This window comes from Nothobranchius furzeri, chromosome 11 (genome assembly GCF_043380555.1).
Source record: "Nothobranchius furzeri strain GRZ-AD chromosome 11, NfurGRZ-RIMD1, whole genome shotgun sequence".
In the NCBI taxonomy this organism is placed as follows: Eukaryota; Metazoa; Chordata; class Actinopteri; order Cyprinodontiformes; family Nothobranchiidae; genus Nothobranchius; species Nothobranchius furzeri.
The window spans coordinates 56,510,793-56,537,363 of NC_091751.1; the positions used below are offsets into that span (position 1 = coordinate 56,510,793).

Sequence of the window (26,571 nt, forward strand, 5' to 3'; positions counted from 1 at the left end):
TCTGCTATAACAAAGAGTTTCCAGCCTCAGCTGCAGGCAGAGGAGAACGTACAGAAACACCAGCCATTTTCTGAGATAAATGGCCCTTCATGTCACGCCACTTTTATTTTTTTGAACCTCCGTTCACAGCGTGCTCTCTTCTGTGTGATTTAGGCTCTCTTCTGTGAAAATAAATACAGCCATCCATAAATTTGAAATGGTGCACATTTATCTTCATAACGATCTGGAGTCGTAAAGTTCAAGAAAGTCTGCTTTAGTCTGTGAGTGTGGCTTAAGATGATGTGATGACATATGATAAGATGAGATGAACAAAATTAACGATGCAGCTATTTCAAGGTGTTATTTCTCTTTATATTGTAGCACAATCTGATAGCCTGGCAAGCCAGACTAAATAAATGTATTTATGAATATATATGCAATATATATATATATATATATATATATATATATATATATATATATATATATATATATATATATATATATATATATATATGCAATATATATATATATATATATATATATATATATATATATATATATATATATATATATATATATATATATATATATATATATATATATATATATATATATAATATATAATAAGTGTAAACTTTGCAAAGCAAGAATTTGGTCTAGTTCACTAGGCTAACAATCTGAGGCTGTGGAAGTAGATTATACTTTAAAATGTTACTAAATTAATCCTTTTGTCATATTGTTAATTGATTCCAATGTGAACACATGCTGAAATTAGTGCAATGTTAAAACGCTCCATGTGTGCATTTTCATTCTTTTTCACAGGTTTTAATCTGGATCTATGGCTCCAGACCAGTGTTGGGAGACGGCCCAGATAGAGAGGTAACAGTAAATGAGGAGAAGCAGTGATTCAGCATTTTCAGTGGCCAGATGAAGAGACAAGCTGGGGATGAAAAGGAGGCTGCTGCCAGATTTCCACCTGGGAGATAGAGGATGCGGTAGTCCAGCTTCCCCTCTTCCACTGAGTAGCAGCGTCGCTTCGTCGTACCCAGGAGAGAAAAACGGATGTCTGCCCACAGTGTGACCTTCTCCTGTGCTATCGGCCCATTTCTCACCTCCCTTTGAGTTTTCACCCCTTCATGGCTCACATCAGTTTTGTCTCATGCAATGTGTCCTTCAGCACTTTCTGCAAAATTAAACATCTTCACTCAATCAAAATTGAAAGCTTTCATGTATTCATCAGCCTTTGAATGAATGTTTCCTATGCTGCACATTCTGCACGGTAACTGCTCATCCTTTAACTTTGACTTTTAATGTTATTCTGCTGTTTAATGTTGTCAGATTGATTTTATTGTTTTATGTTCTTGCTGTTATCGCACAGTTGCTTCTGTGTATGAAATGTACTACATAAATAAAGCTGCCTTGCTTTGCTTAATAAAAAACAGATTGATTGTATTTTTTAATTAATAGAATATTCATGAATTTGATTATAATATTAACTTACAAAACTAAACAATTTATGTAAAAATACATCAAAACGCTGCTTTAATTAAACACTTTGGCTCGAACTGAAAGAAAAAGAAACAACTTTACAAGCTGATGTTCATTTTATTCACTTTATTAAGAATGAAATACAACAGCTGGACAAAAAGTCATAAGAACACCAAAACAAAAGTGGATGACCAAAATATCAAAGGGACCAGAGACAAAAATCGGTGGCATTCTACCAATCATGTAAATACGTGCAAAGTTTCATGAGCTTTAGCAAATCAGATACAATCAAGCTTTTGTTTCCAAGGGAATATTTTACATTCCCACCTATATAATCTACAGTATGTCAACGGGATTTATCCGTGACAGAAGTCTATTAGATAGAACAGAGTCCAGCTATTGATCAGCCAATCACACGCAACAAAAAATATTTACAAAACTGAGATTAGAGGCAATAAAATTATATTTTTTCACTGATTGGACTCACATACAGGTAGAAAACTGAAGTTACACTGTTTCTCTCGGGTATAAGTAGAAAAGAAAGCATATTCACTAGTAAATTATCCATAATAAATAGTAACATTACAGAAACAGTAAATACTAGAAAAAGCATGTTAGTAAAACAACCCTGCTACTCAAGAGCTTGACGGAGGAAAGCAGTGACAGCTAAAGATACAGACAAACAGATCAGGGTTACCAGCGACTAAACACCGCTGTCTGGATGAGTTATTTATCTGTGAGACAAGCAACATTTTACCAAACAAAAAAACCCCAAAAGTTTCCATCTGACATGCACACACTCACACACACACTCACACAGGTAATACTCTACTGAAACATTAGGAAGGACGTGAGTTAAGCTGTCTGGTGGGTGTTCACAGGGACCTCAGCTGAAGGAAGCATCAGAACAGTGAAACTTCTGGAGGGCAGAGTGGATATTAGCAGGATGTAAGAAGAAAAGTTTATTTGTTAAAAGTAATAAAAAATAAACGAAGCATGAGGAAAAGCAAGACAAAAGATCAAACTACTGTCTGTCTTTACGGGCCACGGTTAGCACCTTGGCATAGCAGGTATAGTATTATTTGGCTCAGTAGTCGCTGTGCACATCCTCTCTGACCCTGCGGCCCTCTCCTCCGTGTCTCCTGTTCCGGCGACGGTCGTGGTGCTGATTGTGGTGATGGCGCCTGTACTGGTGAGAGCGCCGAGCTGAAGGAAGATGGAGAGTTTTATTTTTAAAGCTAAAACTGTCTAAATAAAGGATTTATTTAGTCCAAAGGAACATCAGATTAAACACAATTAACGTCTGTGAGGAAGTTAAATGCTAAAGGATGGTTCAGATTTTTTAATGTGTGCTTTTGTGGAAACGTTGTGAACAGTTAATATTCTACCTGTTGTAGCTTGCTCACTGAACAACATCAGTTTGGAGAAACTGAGTTTAATTGTGCCCAGACAGACAAGCTAACACTGTTTCACTTTACATGAATATTCTGGGAAAAAGAATGAAGTTCCAACAGGAAATGTGGGAGATTTTCAAATAACCTCTGATTTATATTTAAATACCTGTGTACTGCAATGTGAAGGTTTATAAAATATTAGCATAAACCTGGCCCCATTGTGTCTAGCTGTTCAGTTTATCCAGACTAGTGTCGCTCAAAGAACTGTCTGCAACTGGAAAGAGATTAATTGCTCTTAATTTTTCCACAGAAAACCACTTCAAAAGATGTAATCTCTGACTTAAATTTTTATGAAACTGTTTGCTTGCATCATTTGTAGCTTAATGTTTGGATACAGTAAAAAAATATCCCCAAACAGTCAGGAATCAGCTCAGTGTGACGTTAGAACCGAGTGGATTTTTATGACACAGATTACTATGACCAAAGGTAAGACTGATCTTATGCTTTTGAGTTCACGAAATTAGCTTTGTTTTGCTTTTCAGTTAGCGGCTTATTGTCATTGGGTGTTGTTGAGGTAGAAAACGTAGATTTGTCGTTTATATCATCCTCTTCCCATTAAGTGCATGTGCAGTTTTCACATTAAGCATGTTTTTGGAACAGCTTTGTTGCTGGCGTGCTCATGGACCTGGTACTGTGTTCGTTGGGTTCAAGTTGTGTGAAGCATAAGAATGGTAATGTGTCATCCCTAGAGGTGATATGTGGTTAGTGCATCTGAAAAATGTGCCCCACCATAAAGAAATTCACCAGCTGCCACTGGTTTTAATCCTGCATTAAAAGTGTTGAAGACCAGGAAACATGAGGAAATTAAAGCTACAAGCAGCGTCGTTCGGCCCTCGCAGCTCCGCGCCGCTCTGGCCTGGCCGGCAGCCCGGGAAACCCGGGCACATCCGCAGAACCGAAACGTCGACCACCCCGACACCATAAACCGCGAACGGTCTCCTCATCCACACCTCACCCTGACTCAGCATGTCCTCTGAGCCCACCAATAAATTACACACGTCACCACAAGGGGATACTCTATCTTTACCACACTGGTGGTGTGATGGCACAGACCAAGTTTAATGCTTTTGAAGTTATTGAAGGTTAAAGTTATCTAGGGGGTGCTGTGACCAATTACAAAAAAATCCCATTGAGGTCCTCTTAGGAAGTCAAAGATGGCTTTGTGGTAGTTTGGCATCAATCAGACTTTGCGCATGCTTTCTAGAGCCAGAGAGCTGAAAGGGGGAGGAGATAAATGGATTCGAACCAACAACCACATCGATGTGTTTGGTGCAGTCACGTGATGACACAAGCCAAGTAAAATGCCATTCTGACCTTGTCTGTAGAAGTTAATGAAGTTTGAACCTTTCTAGGGGGCGCTGTGACCATTCACAACTAAATCCCATAGAGGTCATCTTTGGTCATCAAAGATGGTTTTCTGTTAATTTGGCATCAATCAAACATTGCTTGGGTCATTTACAGCCAAAAGGCTGTAAGTGGGCGAAGTTAAAGTGATTTGAACAAGTGAACACACACATGTGTTGATTGCAGTTACGTGACGACTCCCACCATGTTTGATATAGTTTGGAGCTTTTTTGTGGAAGTTACAAAAGTTTTATTGTATCTAGGGGGCGCTGTCCCAAATTTAGGAAAATACCCCATGGAGCAGCTTGTAGGTTGACAACAATCATTTGCGTGTACTTTGGTGTGAATTGAACTATGCATGTCTTATTCAGGGCCTAATATCTGTCAGGGGGCGGAGCTAAAGCAATATCAACCAATGACCACAGGATTGTTTTGGGTGCCATTGTGTGATGACACATAGCAAGTTTGGTGCAGTTGCGACCTTGTCTGTAGGAGTTATTACAGTTTTAAAGGAATGTAGGGGGCGCTGTGGTGATATTGTACAACGTTCACCAACCTTTTGTGCCTCATTGGCTAAAAGGCATGATTGTTGATCGCCATGTTCAGCCTCGTGAAGATCGGAGGCTGTTTGTGGAAATTACAGTCAAACGTAAGGTCACGCCGTCACGCCAGAATTCACCATGGCACCAAAGCCCCCCCCCCCCCCCCCCCTTTCTGGAAAGCTATCAGAACTGAATGGTCATTACAGCATCATGAAGACAGTGCATGACCTTAGTGTCATGTTGTCTAAATTAGAGGGGACAAATATGGGTAGTTCACCATAACACAATAGACTTCCTGTTGTCAGGGGGCGGGGCTAGGGTGATGTCAGCTCTCCACATTGTCACTGTCTTAAGATGTGGTCAGTGATCACACAGACAAAGTTTGATATAGATCTGATCATGTGTATGGGAGTTATCACGTCAATGAATGTAATGGCGAAAGGTCAATATTTGAGGCTTAGCCACGCCCACATCTTTCAACTTTTGAAAAATCCAATGGTTGAATTTTTCCCCTTTGTCTTAAGAGTATAAAGCAAAAGTTTGAAGGCGATTGGTGAAAAGGGCGACGGGGCATCATTCTCCAAACAACGTGTGCAAAAACCACTAAATCGAGTACTTGGACCAACATGGCCGACCTCCTGTGCGACTTTGCGCTTTGCTCCAATAGACTTTTTTGTAGGTCCTGAAACACTACATTAGTGTACCAGATTCCGTAATCCTCAGTCAAAGCATGGCTTGGGGCTGACAGTTTAAATGGTCCTAGGGAGCGTTACTTTAGATAATAGGCCACGCCCACCGGATTTTCACATCAGAATTTTTGGGGGGTGGGACTAGGATCACTCACCAGAAGTTTCGTGGCGATATCTTTAGAAATGACGAAATGGGAGGCAAACATATTTGCATGGTGTGATGGCGAATTTCACCACGCTCCCAAAGCCCCGCCTTTTTTCGAATTCTGCCAGTACTGGACAGCAAGTGACCTCAACTTATCTACTGCTATTTGCCTGAGATTGCTGGTGATTGGGTAAAAGGAGTCCAATAGGGAGCTGTGAAAAATGAGTGGCGTGGCGACAGGTCAAAGTTTGAGGCTTAGCCACGCCCATAACTTTCAACGTTTGAAAGATCCGACGGTTGAATTTTTGTGTGATGTAATCATCCGACCATTGAATTTACTTTGTGGGTGGATGTTGAATGACCACAGAATTTTTTGTAACTTTACTCTATTCGAGTATGAAGTTATAGCATTTATATTTTTTTGGCGAGTGGTCGAACTTCGAGGCCAATCGCCCATTCCTTCTGAGCAATTTCCCACAACTTTTGAGACGATCAAGCGAAAATTGATCGAGTAAATCAATCAGAAGCAGACCCTAGAAACGGCCAAAACGGGGTCAAAATTACAACTTCAAACCAAAATGGCAGACTTCCTGTTTGATGTTGACCATGGTTGCAAGAGGCTTTTCTGTGTGGACTGTTGAGTACTACAAGTATACAAAATTTCATAACTGTACGACAAACTAAGGTTAAAGGAGGGGGGGATTTTTCACATTCTAGGGGGTGCTGTGGAGCTAGTTTTATTGCAATTTTTTTGGGACCTTTAAAATACAAAATTTTACACCACGCCTGACATGTGTGGAAAAATTCCTGAGTTTTCAGGTATGTTAAGGCCTCCAAAAAGCCAATTTACTTGGCGGAAGAAATATAAACAGAGCAGATATGATAGGCCTTCGCAGCGCTTTCGCTGCTCGGGCCTAAAAAAGGGTCAAACTAAAAAAAAGAATCTGTTAAATTAAACAATTAAAAATATAAACACTAGTTCTGAAGAACTTTTGGTGTTATGAATTCAGAATTAAAAATTCAAACAACTCAATGATTGTAAAGATGTAAACTCACATTTTGTGCACACGATCCTGGGCCGCTCCCAGCTCCCGTCGGCCCGGCAGCGTGAAGTGGGAATGTGGCGCTGGTAGAACCCTTCAGAACATTGGTAACGCACCACTGCATGGATGTCATAATGCGATCTCCTCCGGCCTATCAGATGGGCATTCTCCACTGCTGGCGGGGTCCCACATAACACTGCCAAACACAGAATAACTACATGAATCAAACTATATTTAGCTTTGCCACAATTTTAATTAGAACTGATCAGTGGTGATGGATTTGAACTGAAGACACAAAGCTATAGGTGAGTGCTGACTGTAGGTGGCGGCCTTGTGTCTGATCCATGATAACGTGTCTCTTTAGAGGATGGGGACTATACAACTTCTCTAAAACATCCCATCATCGCAGCAATCTCTATTCAAAGTTGGCTAAATCCCAGAGGAAAGGTGTGTGTGTATGGGTGTGTGTGTGTCGAGGGGGGGTAGACCTGGCCAAATTGCCCAAAGGAGTTTTAGATGAAATTTGTGAAGTTGGCAATAACTGGTAATAACTGTAAGCTTGAATCTCCTGCCTGAGTGAGTGTGAGTGAGGCCAGAGACGCCAATAAGACGAAGATTGAGATTGATATCCCGCTCAGAAATCAATACAGGTTTGAGACTCAGGCACAACTTTTCCTAGTTTTTTTTTAGTCATCAATTTTGCAAAGCTCTGCAGCTGCTGTGACCTTTTGTGGAGGAAATAAAAAGGGTAATTTATGTGAAACGCTGACTGAAGTTTGGCAAACGGTGGACTGAAAAGTACAAAGAACAAGAGGTGATGATGGTGCTGATGACTAACGCACAGCCAGCCGGTCACATGTGAAAATAGACAGAAAGAAAGAAAATGATCTTTTACATAGCGCCTCTCAAGACAAAAACCACGAGGCGCTTCACAAAATCAAACAAAAATATAAAAAATATTTCTAAAAATTATTCAAAAATGTTTTTAAAATGAGAAAAAAATAAAAAATTGTGATTAAAACAACATTGTAAAGAAAGAGAGAGAGAGAAAAGGAAAGAGGGACATCAGTGGATGCTGGGAAAGGCAGAATAAGAGCAGAACAATGAAAGGGTGGTGATGAAGGTCACACCAAAGCCAGCGTGAACAGGTGTTTTCAGCTGCTTTTTAAAGGAGACCACTGAGTCCACTGATCTTAGGCTCAGGGGGGAGAGAGCTCCAGAGTCTGGGGGCCACAGCAGCAAACGATCTGTCACCTTTGGTCTTTAAAAAAGTGTGAGCATGGCTCGTCTAACGTTTTCGTGCCAAGAAAATATACTTGACAGCTAATGGTGCTTACTGTAAAGCACTTTAGATTAAAAGCTGAAGGTTTGACACGCTTCAGTACCTGTCCCTTTCCTGCAGATGTAAGGCAGGTTGTAGTTGCAGGGCACGTCGTTCCATTTGCCGTCCTCATGAGCGATGGTCACCACGCAATCCTCTCCGCCCGCAAAGAAGTTATCAGGCTGGCTCTCCCTCCAGTTCTCGTAAACCTGCAGAGCAGCAAACACCTTAAATTAGCTTTCTTTGTTTTCATGGCTGAATCAAGAGTGATATCTTCACCCCTCACACGTCTCGTTTAAACAGATTAGATTTCAGTTTGAAAAACAATAATCTATTTCATTAAATCTGACAGGATTTCTGGTTTTGAGAGGTTATTTTGCACCAATCAGGAGCAAAAAATGAATCACTTAAATGTAGGTTTGTTTACTTTAAAAGCTGATAAATGCCATTTAAAGACTATCTGCCCTATAATAACATTAGTCAGACTAATGGGGGTTAAAGAGAGACGGTTTAATGTTATTTAAAGGCTGACTAATGAGATTTAAAGAGGAGAACTGTAATTGTTTGCCAGCGAAGCATTCAAACCAGCCCCCTCCCTCCTTTTCATGCTGTTTTAGTGCTTCACCAGGAAAATGAAATTCATCCATTCTGTTTTTATTCTTTCAGTGTGATTTTCTAAAAGAGTAAAACCATCCACATCTTTTCACCCTCTCACAAAACCCTTCAGGGAAAAGAGTATGTTCGGGTTTTTATGACAAAGAGATCGTTCTACTAAGAGAAAGTGTGTTTTGAAGAGGAATACCCAGAAGGAAGATACTGGAGTTTGAGTTGATTGCTGCATTTTTATTTTCTTGATAGTGGCTGATGTCCTCACATTCCAAATGCAGTAAAATAATAAGGGAATGTGGGTATTTTCCTCAGAGAAATCCCAAACCCTGCACCTAAGTGGTTATGGGACATGATTAATAAGATTGACTTTGATGAGATTCAGCTCCTCTAAATCGGAGACCATGGTATTGAGACGCTTCTCCAGGTCAGTGATGAGGTCCTGCCCCAAGTGGAGGAGTTTAAGTATCTGGGGGTCTTGTTCACGAGTGAGGGGAAGACGGAGCGAGAGCGGTAGATTGGTGCTGCATTTGCAGTGATGTTGTACTCAACTGGAAGGTGAAGCTCTCAATTTACCGGTCGATATACATTCCAACCCTCCCCTGTGGTCACGAGCTCTGGGTAGTGACCAAAAGAATGAGAACACAGAAACAATCGGTTTTATCAGCAGGGTGTCTGGGCTCACTCTTAGAGATAAGGTGAGAAGCTCGGCCATCTGGGAGGGGCTCGGAGTAGACCTGCTGCTCCTCCACATAGAGAGGGGCCAGTTGAGGTGGCTCAGGCATCTGATTAGGAATCCTCCTGGACATCTCTCTGGTGAGGATTTTCTGGCACGTCCAACCAGGAGGAGTCCTAAGGGAAGACACAGGGCTCGCTGGAGGGGATATGTTTCTCACCTGGCCAGGGAACGCTTTGGGGTTCTCTCAGAGGAGCTGGCCCAAGTAACTGGGGAAAGGGAAGTCTGGGTTTCTCTGCTTAGGCTGCTGCCCCATGACCCGAAACCGGATAATCAGATGAAAAGTGATGTATGGATGGACTTTTTCTCTGTTGCTTAAATATATAATTTGTATCCAAGTGGAGAAAAAGTCTTCATCAGACGGTGTTTATGCATCTTTCTGCAGATGAATGTGTAAAGGCAAAATTACTTACCTTGATATGTTTGTTTGTTTAGCATTTCACTTTCAGTGGATTATATTATTACAAAGTTTAGCAAAAGTACTTATTATTTTAAAAAAATCTTAACTAGTGCTTTTTAAAGACGTTGAGGTAAGTTTGGTATTGTTCACATGGCCGCACAGTGGAAAACGTATCACTGACCAGTTCGTTTCCATCGGTCCACTGAAAGTCCTCCTCCACAGTCCGATCATTCAGACCAACCCAGGCGTTGTCATGTCCAAGACCTGAAACAAAAAATACATTTAAACGAATGACTCATTCTGATTACTGACTGGCTTCTCTCAGGTCATAAGAACAATGCAACACAATAATTTGCTACTTAAAGGTAAATTATTACCACAAAAAAAAAGGTTTTCTCGTTCACTCGGTTTTTCTAAAGGTCAACTTCCCTGAAAAAAACCCCATTTTATAATTATTATTTCTGATTATAATCAGTCACTCTGAGTTTGTCATTGTTTATGAGTTTGTTGATGTTTTATCTCCCCAAATAACACAAGCCTGGAGGAGTTCTGCAGTGTGGTGGAGATGCTAACTCTAACAGTTAGCTTCCGCTACCCAATGCGTGGCCTGCTCTCTCCTGGACTCTAAATGAACAACAGCCGTCCCTGTCATGTGCCAAGATGGGTGAGTCCATGAATGATAAATTGACATTATGACATGTTAATGTCAGGCTTTTCTAATTAGACTGTCCCCGTCTATTTTCTATCGGTGGCTAATGTAGGAAAAGGGGGGTAAAAGACTTTTTTTCACACAAGCCTGCATGTTAAACTCAAAGTGACTGATCATATTAAAAAAAAAAACAAGTAAAAATGGTTTCTTCGTGAACTTGGCCTTTCAAATGAAGTAAGAAACTACAAGATTTTACATAAATGTTGACATTTTGTCCAACCTGATTCACCTCATGATTAATTTCTGACTGATGCACCTCGGTGATAAACTTCCACCTGTTCTTGTGCAAATGTAGTGTTCTACATGTGTTAGATATTTTATTTTAAGTAAATTATTATAGGGTTCTATCAGAATAAAACCGCACTACCAGACCTGCAGAACATACCATTAATAAACTCCTGCTCAGCTTTGGACAGCACACTGCTGAGATGTGCACTGTGCTCTCGGCAGTCTTTCTCTGCATCCTCCCAGGTGTGTCGGTGGCTGAAGTACCTGTGGGAGAACGGGGTAAAGGCTCACATCAACCTCTATAACTCATATATTATGCAGCCAGACAGGTTTAAATGGCTCAGAGAGGGACTGCGAGTTTATCATGGAAGACTTGAGGGGATAAAAGAGCATGTGGATGGAGGAGGAATGAGTTGTTGCTGGAAGACAAATTACAGCCACAATTATTTTACAGCTAGACACATTTTTAATCCCTCATACCTGTAGCAGTGGCCGTGAAACTTCCTCCAGCCGTGCTCACATCCTTCTATGTCTGCAAGGGGGAAAATGAGAGAATTAAAATCATTTCCTCTTAAATCTGGAGCTGAGGGGGGCACAAGCATTCTATCTCATTTGGCAAATAATGACCAGAACGTGTCATTTTGAGAAACTCAAACACATGTATTACAATTATTTATGTTCTTATTTTCAGTTCATGTGGCCTTCTCTGTGCTCTATCGGCATTCATTAATAACACCAAAGCATGCACATCCATTTATAACCGCAAAGGTTGGATATTCATTAATCCTCATTACTGTGAGAACACACACACACACACACAGATCCAGCTTTAGACCCGGAGGTGGATGTGACTGGTGAATCAGCTGGTCTGAGTGTGAGAGAGTGAGTCTGAGACACACACACACACACACACACACACACTCACACACACATACACACACACACACACACACACACACACACACACACACACATGAATGTCAACCATCACTCAGTGGTTTGTGTTTATTCCTCATATTGAGCACGCTCCACACACCAGTGTGTGTCCTCTTTGTGTTGAAAAATGAGCTGATGAAAATCTTCAATATGCTATCAACACAGACTCTAGATTTTGTTCTTTTCTTTCATACCAGCCTGAATAAATATATTTATGGTTTAGTGAGGGCTGAGAGCGGTTTACATTTAGACAAGAGCTTCGATCTGTTGCCTTGTTCTGGATTATTTCTCTGCCTCAAAGCTTTTGATTTTAACAGTTTAACTTTTAACTTTTCTAGTTTTTATTTTATTTTGTTTTTTTTTGGGCGGGGGGGGGGGGTTACTTTCTTTTTGCAAAATTTTTAGAATTAATTTTAGTTTGATCACTGTTAATTGTTCAAAACACTAGTGCACATGAAGCTGCTAGAGTCATTAGATTATTTTAAGACCTAGAAGGATTTTCTGACAGTTAATCAATCACTGAACCTCCTGTTATGTTATATTTCATGTACATACCTAAAAACAATACAGATTTTATTTTGTCATTGTTGTGTCATTTACAAGATTAGAAAAATCTTTATCTAGTTTCTTTATGTCATTTTTCCTACACATAAATATGTTGAATATTTAGTTTTATCACATTACTAAATAAAGATTCAAAGTTTATTTTCACTTAAAATGGGAAGTACAAGAATTACACAAGATGCTGTTCCTCACCCGGTCACTGACAGAACAAAATAACTAAAACTGTGTAGTTACAGTAGTCCCTCGCCATAACACAGTTCAGCCTTGCTAATGCTAATTTCATTCAGAAAATGGGAAAGATAAGTAGATGGAACAAAAGAACCAATCAGCAATTGGGTTAGGCAGGACTAGACGAGAAAAGAACCAATCATAGTCCAGATCCGGCTGCTGAACAAGCTAACGCTAACCATATTTGGTATAAATTGTTAACAGTTGAACAATTTATGTCTAAAATGAGAACATGTTTGTGGCTGAGAGGAAAAGCATTAAATGTGACCATTTGAAAAGATTTTGATCGGTGAGTAAGCCTACACATCCAGGGTCTCTCCTGGTTTTAAATGTAGCAGCAGTAGCAGCGAGAAGCAGCAGGAGAGGAGTGGAATGCTGGACCGAACCAAATTGAACACAGAGTGGCGCATCTGGTTGTTTGTTGTTTTGGTGGTGCTGCTATGGCTGTTATATAATAAGTGTTGCTAGCGGTGAGGAAAAAAAACATTCAGGCAGCCCATAAAAACGTTCAGGTAGCTCACCTAAAGGAAGACTAATAAATACACTTGAAAATACATAATTTGTACCCTTAGCGGAATTTAGCATGTACTTTTTTTTTGGGGGGGGGGGGGGGGGGGGGGGGGGGGGTTACAGCACATTAAGAGTCTTTACACAAGAGGGGAATGTGTGAAAATGTTAATGCCTGTCTGGGAAAAGGGTATAAAGTGTATAGTGAGGGGTTTTTTCAGCCTTAAAACTTATATAATAATTGTAAAAAATAAAACTGGCCACTTACTGGATTTGACCTTTTAGAACATAACCCCTGCAATCAACAAGGGACCACTGTACTGTAGGTCATTAGGATCTTTTAACTCAACTGTGCCCAGCGGCTGCAAAAGGCTAGATGGGGTTGTTGCTCCCCATCCAGGTAGTCTTGATTCTAGATCCCTCCTCGTCTGGACTGTAATTACTAACACCCAGTCACTTTTAGTAGCTAGCGGGAGTTTCATCTCCACAGTTGCGAAGAAGTACTTTAGTTGTTATCTAGTCTGCACTTTGGTAATTCCTAGAACCTAAAGATGGATTTTGTCTGAGAGAGGAACAGGATCCCCGTCCAGTCAACCTGAAGAAGAGTTTAATCGACAGAAATGGTTGGATTTCATCTTCGGGAGCTCTCAAAACCAAGCCAGTATGTTTTGAATGTTTTTCATGATTTCACAGACTGCTTATTAAACCACCATCAGTACCGGAGTGGGATTTTAGATGGATTACACCTTCGAACTGGCGCAATTCCCATGTTAAAACCACCCAATGGATATGAATGTGTGTTAGCAGCGTGACCCTCCAAGGGGGGATGGCTGAGAAGAACATGTCGGCTTGAATCTGCAGTCTCTGGGTCTGCTGCCATTTACTGTTGTGGAGCTCACACAGGGGCAGATGGTGTTTGATTGAATCCTAGCACCGTTTTTACAGGTTGAAGTAATGTCTCACAAAAATACTTATATTTAAAATATTACTCTGATGTAACAATCTCAAGAAACCAAACCTTTCCTAACTGTGTGTGTGTGTGTGTGTGTGTGTGTGTGTGTGTGTGTGTGCGTGCGTGCGTGCGTGCGTGTGTGTGTGTGTGTGTGTGTGTGTGTGTGTGTGTGTGTGTGCGTGCGTGCGTGTGTGTGTGTGTGTGTGTGTGTGTGTGTGTGTGTGTCACAGCTGTTTCTACACATCTTCAGTGCCATCCTACTCCACAAGGCTCTCATTCATGTCTATTTCTGTGAGGGGGTCCAGTCTCTGGATTCCTTGTAGGGTCTTCCCAATCGTGTTACACAAATAGGAGATGCTTGACCTCCAGCAGCTGTAATCAATCAGCTCTGGGTTGTACAGCACCCCCAAACCTACTCTGTGCCTTTTCTACAAAGAAACATTAAGAAATGATCTAAATGTCTTCATGACACCTGAGAGGACAATTAGCTCATGCACAGTCAGACTACTTAGAAGTTATTGATGAAAACCTTAATTTAGAGGTTAACCATCTTTAAGGAAATGTTTCAACATTCATGGGTCATAAATAAATAACATTGTGTTGCTTTATTGAGTGCTGATATAGAAAAAACCTTACGTGAACAAGAGATTAACAATTTATTTAACCAAAATTGTGTTTGTCAGATGTTAGAAAATAACTTCATCTAATTTCAGAAAATCCTGTAAAAATCCTTTCCTGCTTATATAAGTAGTCTACTGATGAAATAAAGGAGTTATTTAAAAAGCAGTGTTGCATGACTGCACAGGAGAGATGTAATACAGATTTCAACCACGTGTGTAGATTCTCTACCAGGAATCTGTATGATTGTGCCAGATCCTGCCACCCTGCAGCCCTGTGATGCACCAACACATTCAGATAGGGAACTAACTGGGATTATTTTCATCTGCACAACAAACTACAATTATTTTAAATTGAGATTCAGAAGAGTAATCACCACTTTAGTCACACTGAATTATATGGTACTGCACAGTCCAGTGTGTATGAACAGGTGATGCGTAATGAATCCCCTCACACGATTTGGAGCCAGCTGATATTTCTCCATCCGTGCAACTGCACCGCCTCACCTTTCTCACACGTATCTCCCCCGTAGCTCGGCAGGCAAAGGCAGAGGAAGGAATCAATCTTGTCAATGCAAGTTCCTCCATTTTCACATGGCTCGGACTGGCAGTCGTCAATGTCTGCAGCGGTGAAAAAAAGGCAGCGAGAACAGAACAGTTTCAGATCCCATTAGGCTTCAAATTCAACTAATGTATTCTACTTCACCAGTGTTCACAAAGACAAAAATGTAAGAAAAAAAATCACATGCAGCTATTTAAATTCTGAAAGGGAAACGGTCCGCTTATTAGTGCTGATTTAAATACTGAAATGTGCTCATACTGGTGAGTGCATTATCATAATTCAGACAGGGTGTGAGCAGAATGCACACACACTCATTTCACCAAGTTTCCTAATCCTCATCGTCTTGCAGAAAAAATACTCTAAAGCAGGGGTGTCAAACTGACCTTAGCTCAGGGGCCACATTGAGGGAAATCTAGTCCCAAGCGGGCCGGACCGTTAAATTAAAAAAAAAAACTTCAGATTGTATTCTTTGTTTTAATACAATCAATATAAAACAAGGCTGGAGCCTGAGGACAGTGTAGTACAAGTACAACACCTGAAGTGTACTTGAAAATTTGAAAAAAATAAAATAAATCAATAAATAAAAAAAACATTCCTTAGTGATTCAAAGAGCTTACAGATCACATGGCAAGATCAGTTTCATGCAGCACTTAAAGTATATTTGACTCATTTTACTTTACATCTTTTAGCTTTCACCAGCACATCAATATCAGAAGTCACATCCTGAGTGGCGGCCAACTTCAGGATGTGATTCAAGTTCTTGTGTGAGCCTTGAGCGCAGCTTTGTTTTATTTATACTCATTACAGAGGAAACTTGCTCACAAATATAAGTTTATTTTAACTCTACATTGTAAAGTATGAAAATAAAGTTTACACAACCATCCCGCGGGCCGGATTCAACCCGCTTGCGGGCCGGATCCGGCCCGCGGGCCGCATATTTGACACACCTGCTCTAAAGGCTTTCAAGTGTTTGCAAACCTTAAACATTTTATTTTGCATCATGCAGATAATCTTTTTTGTCCCTGTAGATTGTATTTATTTATTTTAAAAATAGCTGTTTTCATATTACTTTTACTGTAATGCAGCTTCAGTACAGCTATAAAATTGTTGCATGAGTCAGCAGAGAGGCTGTGCATGGCATGGGGGTCTGGGTTCAACCCCTCTAGTTTTGGCAGAGGTCTCCCCTGCTGAGGCGGCTTTCATCAGCAGCAGAAACCAATTCAAGAGCTGCAGCTTGGATGGCTGTGCTCTAACGGCTCCGTGGAACTAAAAGCAGGCAAAAAGAACATTTCTCTGCAGAGATCAATAGAGTATATCACTTTTTCATGGTAAACAGAGATCATGCATTCTTTATCACGGTGGGGTTTGTGGGATTCGAGACAGCAAAGTAAGCGCAGAGATGGCAGAAATCTATAAAACACACAGCCAATGAGAAAGAAGAAAGCTTCTTACAAGATCAAGATGAATTCAAAGAGTTTCCTCACATCTTAACCGTTACTTAGTCTCAAGCAAAAAGAGGCTGAGCAGTGAAAAAGGTCAGCGTGTGAGAGGAGCTGAATTGTGAGACTGATCAAACTCCAACGACCTTTAGCCTCATCCAAGACTTCCACATTTCATCGTCAAAAATGGTGAGCGCTGGGAGCTCTAAAGATATCCAGCTGATTGCGGCTGGATTTGAAAGTAAGCTGCAGTGTGCAAAAGTGAGGTTATTCTTTAATCTTTTTAAACCAAAAAGTTGTGATTTTATTTATTTATTTTAATTTTATAATGTGACTTTAATCTGCAGTCAGCTGCAGCTAATCTGATTGTGCAGCTCTTTAAAGATGAATGAAATCAAGTAAAGTGGTTTGTTTTTGTCCAAAGTGAAAACTGATTCATCTTTTGTTCGATTAATTCTGTTTGGTTTTACAAATCTATAATTTTAGGAGGATTAGTGGCAAATAATTTCCATTTTTTTAACTCTCACTGAAAATATGAAACTAACTGGATGTTGACTTTTTCCAGCTGTGAGCAACTTCCTGTGAGGCTGGCTGTTTCATATTTAAGTGATGTTATGTGTTTTGTTTTCATAGATACAATAGGCAGTGAAAAGGACATAAACAACATAAAATAACACTAAATATGTTTTATCATTGAAAGGAGACTCATCATTTGTCCTTCTGAGTTTGACACATTTAAAAATAACATTTCTTTGAGTCGTGGCCAATTGCAAACATCAAGAATAATAGAAACATTATTGATGGAAAATCAGATGATTTGGGGAATGTCACATGTTCATCTGTATAGAAGTAACATAAAATGCTGCAGGGTGATGTTTCATCTGCTTCTATTACGTATGAAATTCATTGAATTATTGGCAGAAAATCAAATGTGAGATTTAAGGCACCAAATAAAAAATGGCACCAAAAACCAGTAAAGGATCAACTTACTTTAAATATTTAAGAAACTCTATTTTTGTTTTAGGGTTATCACCCTACCATCTCCATCATCCTTCTCTGACAGTGATAACCTTTGAACCCCTCGTCTCAGACAGTGTGACCTTTGACTGCAGCCGTTTCACATATGGCGTGCTTTTTAACTGTTTGGGTGTTTGTTTGCAGTGTGCGATTGTATGAGTGACCCACCGATCTCGCAGTTCTCTCCAGCATATCCTTGTGGGCAGTAGCAGCTGTAGCCAGTTCCCTGAGGAAGGCACTTTCCACCGTGCAGACATGGGTTTGCCACGCAGGGCTCCACCTCAACTAAACGAGACAGACGGGCATGGGGGATGGGATTAATTAGACACGAAATGAGTCACTGTTTTATTTTTTTTCCCTAATAAGTATCCAAACTTGACACAAATTTCCATGGTAATGCCTTGGAAATGACTTTAAATCAGAGTAAAGCTGAAATCTGTGCCACGTTAATTCTGCCACACTAATTTTCCATCTGTGCAGTTCAGCCTGAAACCAACAGTAACAACGCATGCATACCCATGCCCCCACCCCTTTCTTTTCAAAAAGATCCAAAGCCAGAGAGCGTCAACCCCACCATCCACTCGCAGCTGCTGTTGTCATGGTTACCATATGGAAAGCAAGCCTCGGATCACTCCACCAGGCATGGTGGGCAGCGTGAGAACTTCAGACATTAGCCATCCTCAACAGAAACGGGCAGACCTCCCGCTGAGAGCTTCGTTTTCCACTATTCACTCCCTAAACGTCTGCGTGTGTGTGGTCTCCCTGCACAAACGTGCATTTCCATATCAATTCACACACCACCACGTGTTTTCCCCTCCGACCTGCTCGTTATTGCGACTTAAGGTCTTTGAAAAGCGCCGCTGTTCAGCCAGGATGCAGGGGGAAAAAAAAGAGGCTCAGCTGTGGGAGGCTTTGTTCTGCTACAGCTCCGTCTCTGACACCGGAGGCTGCTTATGGGGGGTGGAGGGTGTCTGCATGTGAAGGTTTGTCTGTTTGGGTTTACATGACATGGTGAGTAAAAAATCTGTAAAATTAAACTTCTGATTGATGTTCCTCAACTAGAAACAGAAAATTCAAGAGCCCATTTGTGGAATTATCGCCACAGATGGTTCGAAAATGGTTCAAGGAAAGCAAAAATGCATCCTCATGCGAAGGTCTTTGATGGCTAACCACTGTAAAAATGATTTGTGATCTTTCCCTCTGATTATTCTTGGAATTCCGTTGAAGTCCGGTGTCGAGAAACAGCCGTGTGTATTTCATTTCATACACATCAATCTCTGCCGGCATGCATTTGCACTCTTCTCATCAGTCAAGGTCACAGCACGCCTTGACAGATATCAACTGTTGTGACACGATTTACGGCAGAATCTGTGTGTGTGTGTGTGTGTGTGCGTGCGTGCGTGCATGCGTGCGTGTGTGTGTGTGTGTGTGTGTGTGTGTGTGTGTGTGTGTGTGTGTGTGTTAGATAAACCCTGCCCGATTGGTCGTTCATTAAAGCAAGTGGTGCAGAAAAATCAATAGTGCGTAGAAGGAGCAGACACGGTGGACTGTCCTCTGCTCTGTCAACACAAACAACAACAATCAGCTGGAAGCAGCACCGTCCAGCTCAAAAGTTGGCAGAGACATGACAGCAGGAGGTTATTAACAATATGTGTCGGTGTCTCTTCACCCGTCACATCAACTAACTGCAGCTGCATAGAACGTTGGAATACAAGCAAGAAGAACTCAGAACTTACAGAAATACGTCCGACCTGACTGCTGCTGGAGGTCCTGCTTGTTTCTTTTCACTCTCGTTGGTTTAACGGAACCATAAATTGCTCTATGATCCACTCAGGTGTGTAAATATAAACCACTGTGTAACTCCCACTAAACTACGGCTGGACTTTGTGCACAAAAAATGAACCAAAGCTGTCTAATCTCCCGAGATATGCAACAATTTTGTTTTTGTTTGTGCAGCAAAGATATCAGTGTGTTTGTGTGTTTATTGCCCTCTGCTCACACAGCTCCAGTGTCTCTCAGTCAATCAATCAGAGCTCATACTGAGCACAGATGCTTCCATCCCCGGCTCCTCGTCGATACAGGTTACAGATGTTCTCCGTCTGGCTCCTCGACGCTTCCACGAGCAGGCAGCGAAAAATAAATAAAGAAACCAGCGTAGGGATGTGTGATACCACGATGCCCATGGGGCTTTTAAACACTCAGCGATAGGATGTTTCCTGCGTTTGCTCTCATTATCAAGCAAGAAATGAGTGGTGAAAGCAGCTGGTCACCCGGACGCCGCGCTGAGACATGCTGAGCTGCAGACTTAATCACTTGATTGTGGACGGTGGCAGGTATGTGGTGTGTCGGCGTGTGGAGGGAATAAAAACACACGCACCTTAAGGGAGAAACCATTGAATTGTTTTTGAATAAATGAGCCAGAGGCAAGGTCAGAGAAAAAGAAAAAGCAGACTTAAAGGATAATTCTCCCCCACCTTCCTTTTTCTGTGTGCTTGTCAGAGTGAGTCATGATTAGGACAGAAATATCTTTGTGTTTCTGCTGGTAAACACAAACCGTGCAGCAGAGCTGGGATTTAAATGCTGCACATTTTTAATGGATATACACTGCTCCTAGATCTGAATGGATGAAATGTTCTTATTTAATACTTTGGTCTTTGCATAGATGGATGTGCTGACAACAAAATCACACAAAATTTTATAATGAAAATCAAATTTATCAACCCACGGAGGTCTGGATTTGGAGTCACACTGAGATTAAAGTGGTACAACACACTTCAGGCTGATCCAACTTTGATGTAATGTCTTTAAAACAAGTCAAAATGAAGCTCGGTAGTTTGTGTGGCCTCCACGGGCCTGTCTGGGCATGCTCCTGATGAGGTGGCAGATGGTCTCCTGAGGGATCTCCTCCCAGACCTGGACTAAAGCATCCACCAACTACTGGACAGTCTGTGCTGCAACGTAGCGTTGGTGGATGGAGCGAGACATGATGTCCCAAAAGTGCTCAGTTGGATTCAGGTCTGGGGAACAAGCGGGTCAGTCCATAGCATCAGTGCCTTTGTTTTGCAAGAACTGCTGACACACTCCAGCCACATGAGGTCTAGCATTGTCTTGCATTAGGAGGAACCCAGGACCGACTGCACCAGCATAAGGTCTCACAAGGGGTCTGCAGTCAGGCTACCTCTGGTGAGCACATGGAGGGCTGTGCGCCCCCCCAAAGAAATGCCACCCCACAACATTACTGACCCACACCAAACCGGTCATGCTGGAGGAAAATGCAAGCAGCAGAACATTCTCCACAGCCTCTCTAGACTCTCAAGTCTGCATGTGCTCAGTGAGAACCTACTTTCATCTGTGAAGAGCACAAGGCACCAGTGGTGAATTTGCAAATCTTGGTGTTCACTGCCAAATGCCAAACGTCCTGCACAGTGTTGGGCTGTAAGCACAGCCCGCACCTCTGGACATCGGGCCCTCATAACACCCTCATGGAGTCTGTTTCTGACCGTTTGAGCAGACGCATGCACATGTGTGGCCTGCTGGAGCTCATTGTGCAGGGCTCTGGCAGGCAGCAGCCCTGATACTGGATTGCTGCCCTGCTACGGCCTCCTTCACATGATGTACTACCCTGTATCCTGGCAACTCCAAACTCTGAACACTACGCTGACAGACACAGCAAACCTTCTTGCCACAGCTCGCTCGGATGTGCCATCCTGTATGAGCTGCTCTACTTGAGCCACTTGTGTGGATTGTAGACTCTGTCTCATGCTACCATAGAGCGAAAACCCCACCAGCTTTCAAAAGTGACTAAAAAAGAAGTGTTTGGTGGTCACCACCTGCAGAACCACTCCTTCATTGGGGATGTCTTGCTAATTGCCTATAGTTTCCACCTGTTGTCTATTCCATTTGATTTCCCATTAGCACGACTGACTTGGAGGTACATTGTCTTGTTTAGGTGTTCCCTTTACATTTTTAGCCGTGTATTTTTACACACATCGGTTGTTTGATGCACGGGCATCGCCACCGTAAACAAAAAACTGATGACTACAGCGAATAAGACAATTGTTTCATGTTTTTGACAAACCTCCATTTTTCATTATTTCAGAATCATTTAAAAAGTATATTAAAGTAATAATTTCATAATTTTTTCTGCTTTCAATGTACTTTTAAATGGCCAAATGTTATATGAGGCATGCAAAACTGAAATAAAGTTTAAGAGAAAAGTTGAATTTTATTTTTGTCCCGTTCTTGTGTTTGTTTGTCGTGTGCTGGATAAAACTGTCACCTCACCGCGTCTTTAAACAGAACAAAATGCGTTTGAAAACTGAATAAATGAATTCTATTTGCTGTGATCTTTTAAGTATCTAGATCCATTTTGATATTTTAATAAGCTCCATTTTACTTGGATGTCATTTGAAAGAGATGTGCTCCTTTTTTAAAGCGTTTCACAACTTCATGAGCTTTTAAATAAGCCCTGATGTAAATACAACATTACAACATCAAAGCACTCTTTTATAAGTGTTCTTTAAAGATAAGGCATGCTCCAGCTGATCTTATAGGGGTATAGTGAGATGTTTGCCTGTAACACTCCCCTGTGTTTTTGGAGATTGTTGCAAACACAGAAATTACACTCAAAAACCCTGGAGGAGCACGTCAGCATCGTCTGAAGTACAGGAAACTGTTTACTGTTTACACACAGCTGAGCGCAGACCAACATTTGATCTGTTTTATCCTCAATTTTATTTTTCTCAGCTGATTTTTGCATGTATAATAATTATATATTAATGGTCTTGGCATGAGCTGTACTTAACTGAAAAATAATGCACAAAAATACAACAGCAAGAGTCCTCTTGGCAATACTCTGTTATTTATCTAGATGTGTTGGAGCTCTAATGCTCTATGATGAGCCATCAGATGACTTAATGTGCAGAAATTCTCAGAAAGCAGCAACCAGTAAAATGTTTATGCAGAAAGAAGAAAGTACTCTAGATTAACCCTTTGATGCATGCATCTTTAGTTGTGAATGAAACAAATTTCAACAAATATTTTTTGTAACATTTAATAATTTACAAATAATTTATTACATGTCCACCTCAGTGGACAGTGTGCATTCTGAACATGAAATGTGTTGGCTTGACTCACTGAAGTCCAAGTGGAGGGGCTCACATGCAATAAAGTCATCAACAGCTGCAGCTTACTAGCAAAAAAATAAATAACTATTTTGAGTACCTGTCCACTGCAGTGACCATTATGCATCAAAGGGTTAACTGCCCAAATTCTCCCTGTTTATGGTAAAAAATAGTGGTTTGCAAAAGAAAAATGCCATTATAAATACATTTATAATGATGTAAAAAGATATTATTGAAGGCAGATGTATTTTCCACTATTGTTACAGTCTTTAATTCATTATCAACAATGTAATTTAACCCCTGACTAGAATTAACATAAATAAATAGTTATTATTAATAAAAAGAGCCTCACCAGTTGGGCTGAGAGTTGTGGTGCTGATGTTGGCTCCTCCTTTGTGATTCTCCTCCTCCATGCTTCCTGGTAAGAGAGCCCCTGAACCCACCGAATGAGACCAGGTGGACTCCTCGTCGTCTTGAGGTCCAGGTAGAGTCAAAGTATCACCTACAGAGGTGTTCACAGCCACACCGTCTTCTGTGACCCTAGTCGGTGTAGTCAGGGAGTCGGTGGTGCTGTCACTGACCTCTGTTTGAGGAGATGCAACCGATCCAACCGTCTGGGTCTGTGATGTGAGGCTGATGTGAGGCTGTGATGTGAGGCTGATGTGAGGCTGTGATGTGAGGCTGATGTGAGGCTGTGATGTGAGGCTGATGTGAGACTGTGATGTGAGGCTGATGTGAGGCTGTGATGTGAGGCTGATGTGAGGCTGTGATGTGAGGCTGATGTGAGGCTGTGATGTGAGGCTGATGTGAGACTGTGATGTGAGGCTGATGTGAGGCTGTGATGTGAGGCTGATGTGAGGCTGTGATGTGAGGCTGATGTGAGGTTGTGATGTGAGGCTGATGTGAGGTTGTGATGTGAGGCTGATGTGAGGTTGTGATGTGAGGCTGATGTGAGGTTGTGATGTGAGGCTGATGTGAGGCTGTGATGTGAGGCTGATGTAAGGGTGTGATGTGAGGCTGATGTGAGGCTGTGATGTGAGGCTGATGTGAGGCTGTGATGTGAGGCTGGAAGGAGACAGAGAGGGGGAGTAGGAGGAGGTCTGGGTATAGGACGTGGGTGAGGTAATGATTGGAGGTGAGGAAGATGGAAGGGAGGGGGATGGAGGCAGAGAAAGGATTTCTAAAAGGGAGTCTGACTGTGATGCGTAAGAAGAAGATGTAGCGGTTGTAGGAGATGGGGATGGAGAGATGGACAGAGTCTGAGACGATTCCTGTGAGGTGGACAGAGATGGGTTTTCTGCTGCTGATGAAGTGGAAACATTACGCTCTGTCCCGACTGTGGTCACTGCAGTGGTCTCCAGAGGACTAACGGTGGTCATAGTGATGGTGGTGGTGGTGGTCCTGGACTGTCCCTTCCTGTGACCCCTCTCTCTTGATCTTTCTCTAGGCCTTTCTCTTGGTTTACTTGTTCCAACTGGACGACGTGAGACTTGAATCTCTCCTTTTGCTTCTGCACCAGTAATTTCTCCACTCCCTTCCTCCTCTCCTTTCACCTTTTCTTCTCCCCTGTTCTTGTCCTCCCCTCTGTTCTTCTTCCCCCTTCCTCTCCCTCCTCTTCCACTAGCTCTGGATGTCACCGTCTCTTCTCTCTTGTCCACCTGCTGGGTTGTCGTCTCCGCATCAACAGTGATCCAGGGTTCTTTAGTGGAGGTGATTTCAGGGGACAGACTGGAGGGAGCAAATGTGCGAGTCTCTGAGGTTTCCAGGATCCTGACGCTCTCTGCGGTCGGAGAGTTGCTGAAGGAAGTTAAAGAAGATGTCAGGTGAGTGGTATGGTCCTCTTCAGGTGAGGTGGTTTTTTCCACAGATGGACTGCTGAACCATGATGTTCCCCAGGAAAACAAACCTGTGGAGGGCACAATAAACCAAACACAAGGACAAGTGTCAAAGCCGGGACTTAAAATCAAAATGAAAATGATCCTGCAGATTCTTCCCGCTCTGCAGAAGAGCTCCAAAACAAACACCGGTAAGCTGACAGGGATTTCCCTCCAAGGCTTTTCTCTGTACTGTAGCAGCTCTGTAGGAATTCAGCAAAGCTCCACGGATAAGGTGAGGGCAAACACAGAAGAGGATTGATGGTAAAAAGAAATGAATCAATTAAAATAATTAAAATGAAATAGAACTTGTAGAATAGAAACTGAATTTGGAACAAACACGTTGGAATATAAAAAGGACCGCGCTTTGGTCGCCCTAAGTCTGTGGAATAGTTTTAATTTATGGACTGTGGAGACATTTTAATTCCAGAGCATCAAACCCTTATTAAATATGGCATCTGATTTTTCTCTTACTTGTTTTTTTACACATATGTTGTAGTGGGTTCTACTGTTGTATTTTACCTGAGCTGTAATAGCTTGCTTTTATTTAAATAAATATATTAGAAGTTTGAAAATAACTGTAGCTAAAGCTTTTGTCTTTGTAGAATAATGAAAAAAACAACTGTGAAACGTAATATGGTTAAGCAGTGTTTAATACTTCATTTAATAAGTTATTAATGTTTAAAGTAACAATGTGTATTTTACCTGGCAATAGGGGGCAGTGCATACCTCAATCATTGCAAGCAAGCGGTATTTTTGTGTTTGAGGAAGACCTTACCAACGGATGGCCATTAGCGTTCTTCAGAGTTTGCCGATGTTGGTGGCGTCACCAGGTTTTGTTGGTGTGTTTATGTTGTGTTTTTTCATTGTTGCTATTAGTTTTTTTTTCTCTGTTATGCCTTTGATGTAAGGAAGAGTTATCACTGGTTTCAGTTCTGGTTTTTCTGGATTTCTTGTTCTGTGATTTGGTTGTTCTTTTCTTTCTTTCTGTTGTTGTTTGTTGTTTTCCTTTGTTTATTGCCCATGTCGGGTATCCACAGGTTTTTAAAACATTCCTATAGGTTGGTCCTCTTGTTTTTGATCTCGTTCTTTAGTTATTATGTTCGCTCGGTGGTAAAATGTTCTGATCACTGGCATTTTATGTATAGTAGGGTGTTCTGATGTCCATAATACATTTTTGTCTGTGTGTGTGTTAGTTTTCTGTATGTGTTTATGTTCAGGGTCCCTTGTTCTTGTCTGCTTATCTTCATGTCCATGAACGTCATGCTGCCTTTGATTTCTTCCTCATGTGTACATTTTATGTTGTTCGTGTCGTTGATATTGTTCAGGTGTTCTGTTAGTGTCTCTATTTGTCCTTAGTAATCGAATCATCTGTAAAACAAGGTCAAAATAACATGTTTGCTGTGTTGAAAAAGAATCATGATGCAGTTGGATAACACACACAGTATGAACATACATAGGATGGACATTAGGTCAAAAATACCTGGGAGCACAACCTCCAGCGAGATGACAAACACATCAGACTCCCTTTCGTCACTGGCAACGAGTCAGGAGGTAAATGCGTAAAACAACGTATATGAATGGCAAAGGTTTTCTAACTGTTTCTTACAAATGAGTTAATGCATTTTGTCCTCATGGCTTCCCGTATAAGGAAGCATGACGTCACCCAGAGACTTAGACCCGCTTCCATGAATATTAGAGGATTTTAGACCAGATTGTTATGGTTAAATTTTTGAAGTCGCCAATATTTTTCAACAACTGGGCATCATTTAATTCATTCTCAACAACATTTCGATGGATGTTCCCAGAGATTAACCCTAAAAACTACACATTGTCACCTTAATAGTATGTAACATTACTAAAGGGTCCCATATTGTAAAGTGTTACCGAAACATCCGCCTGGAAGGTCCGATTCTAAACTGTGGGTTAAAAAAAACATTTTGAAACTCATGATGACAGATTAGGCAAATACCACCTAATCATAAACTTTTAAAATAAAGAACAAAATCCTGAGCTCAAACATCTCCATGTCAGAGCCAGAAGCTCAGCCGTCTCACAAACTGCC

At 41.3% G+C, this 26,571-nt stretch overlaps 1 protein-coding gene across 3 annotated transcripts in view; it reads right to left on the reverse strand.

The window, feature by feature from the left end:
- Positions 1 to 2,356: 2,356 nt before the first annotated feature.
- Positions 2,357 to 26,571, reverse strand: part of LOC107384087 (neurocan core protein) — a 45,388-nt gene continuing 21,173 nt past the window's right edge. For all 3 annotated transcript variants that reach the window (XM_015957137.3, XM_054739372.2, XM_015957136.3), the window contains exons 12-20: positions 22,985 to 24,538; positions 17,678 to 17,794; positions 14,999 to 15,112; positions 11,168 to 11,219; positions 10,845 to 10,951; positions 9,932 to 10,014; positions 8,073 to 8,217; positions 6,701 to 6,883; positions 2,357 to 2,676 (exon numbers count right to left, since the gene is read on the reverse strand). In XM_015957137.3, the coding sequence (XP_015812623.3) occupies positions 2,558 to 2,676; positions 6,701 to 6,883; positions 8,073 to 8,217; positions 9,932 to 10,014; positions 10,845 to 10,951; positions 11,168 to 11,219; positions 14,999 to 15,112; positions 17,678 to 17,794; positions 22,985 to 24,538 (2,474 nt within the window). In that variant the 3' untranslated portion in view covers positions 2,357 to 2,557. The remainder of the gene's footprint in view (positions 2,677 to 6,700; positions 6,884 to 8,072; positions 8,218 to 9,931; positions 10,015 to 10,844; positions 10,952 to 11,167; positions 11,220 to 14,998; positions 15,113 to 17,677; positions 17,795 to 22,984; positions 24,539 to 26,571) is intronic.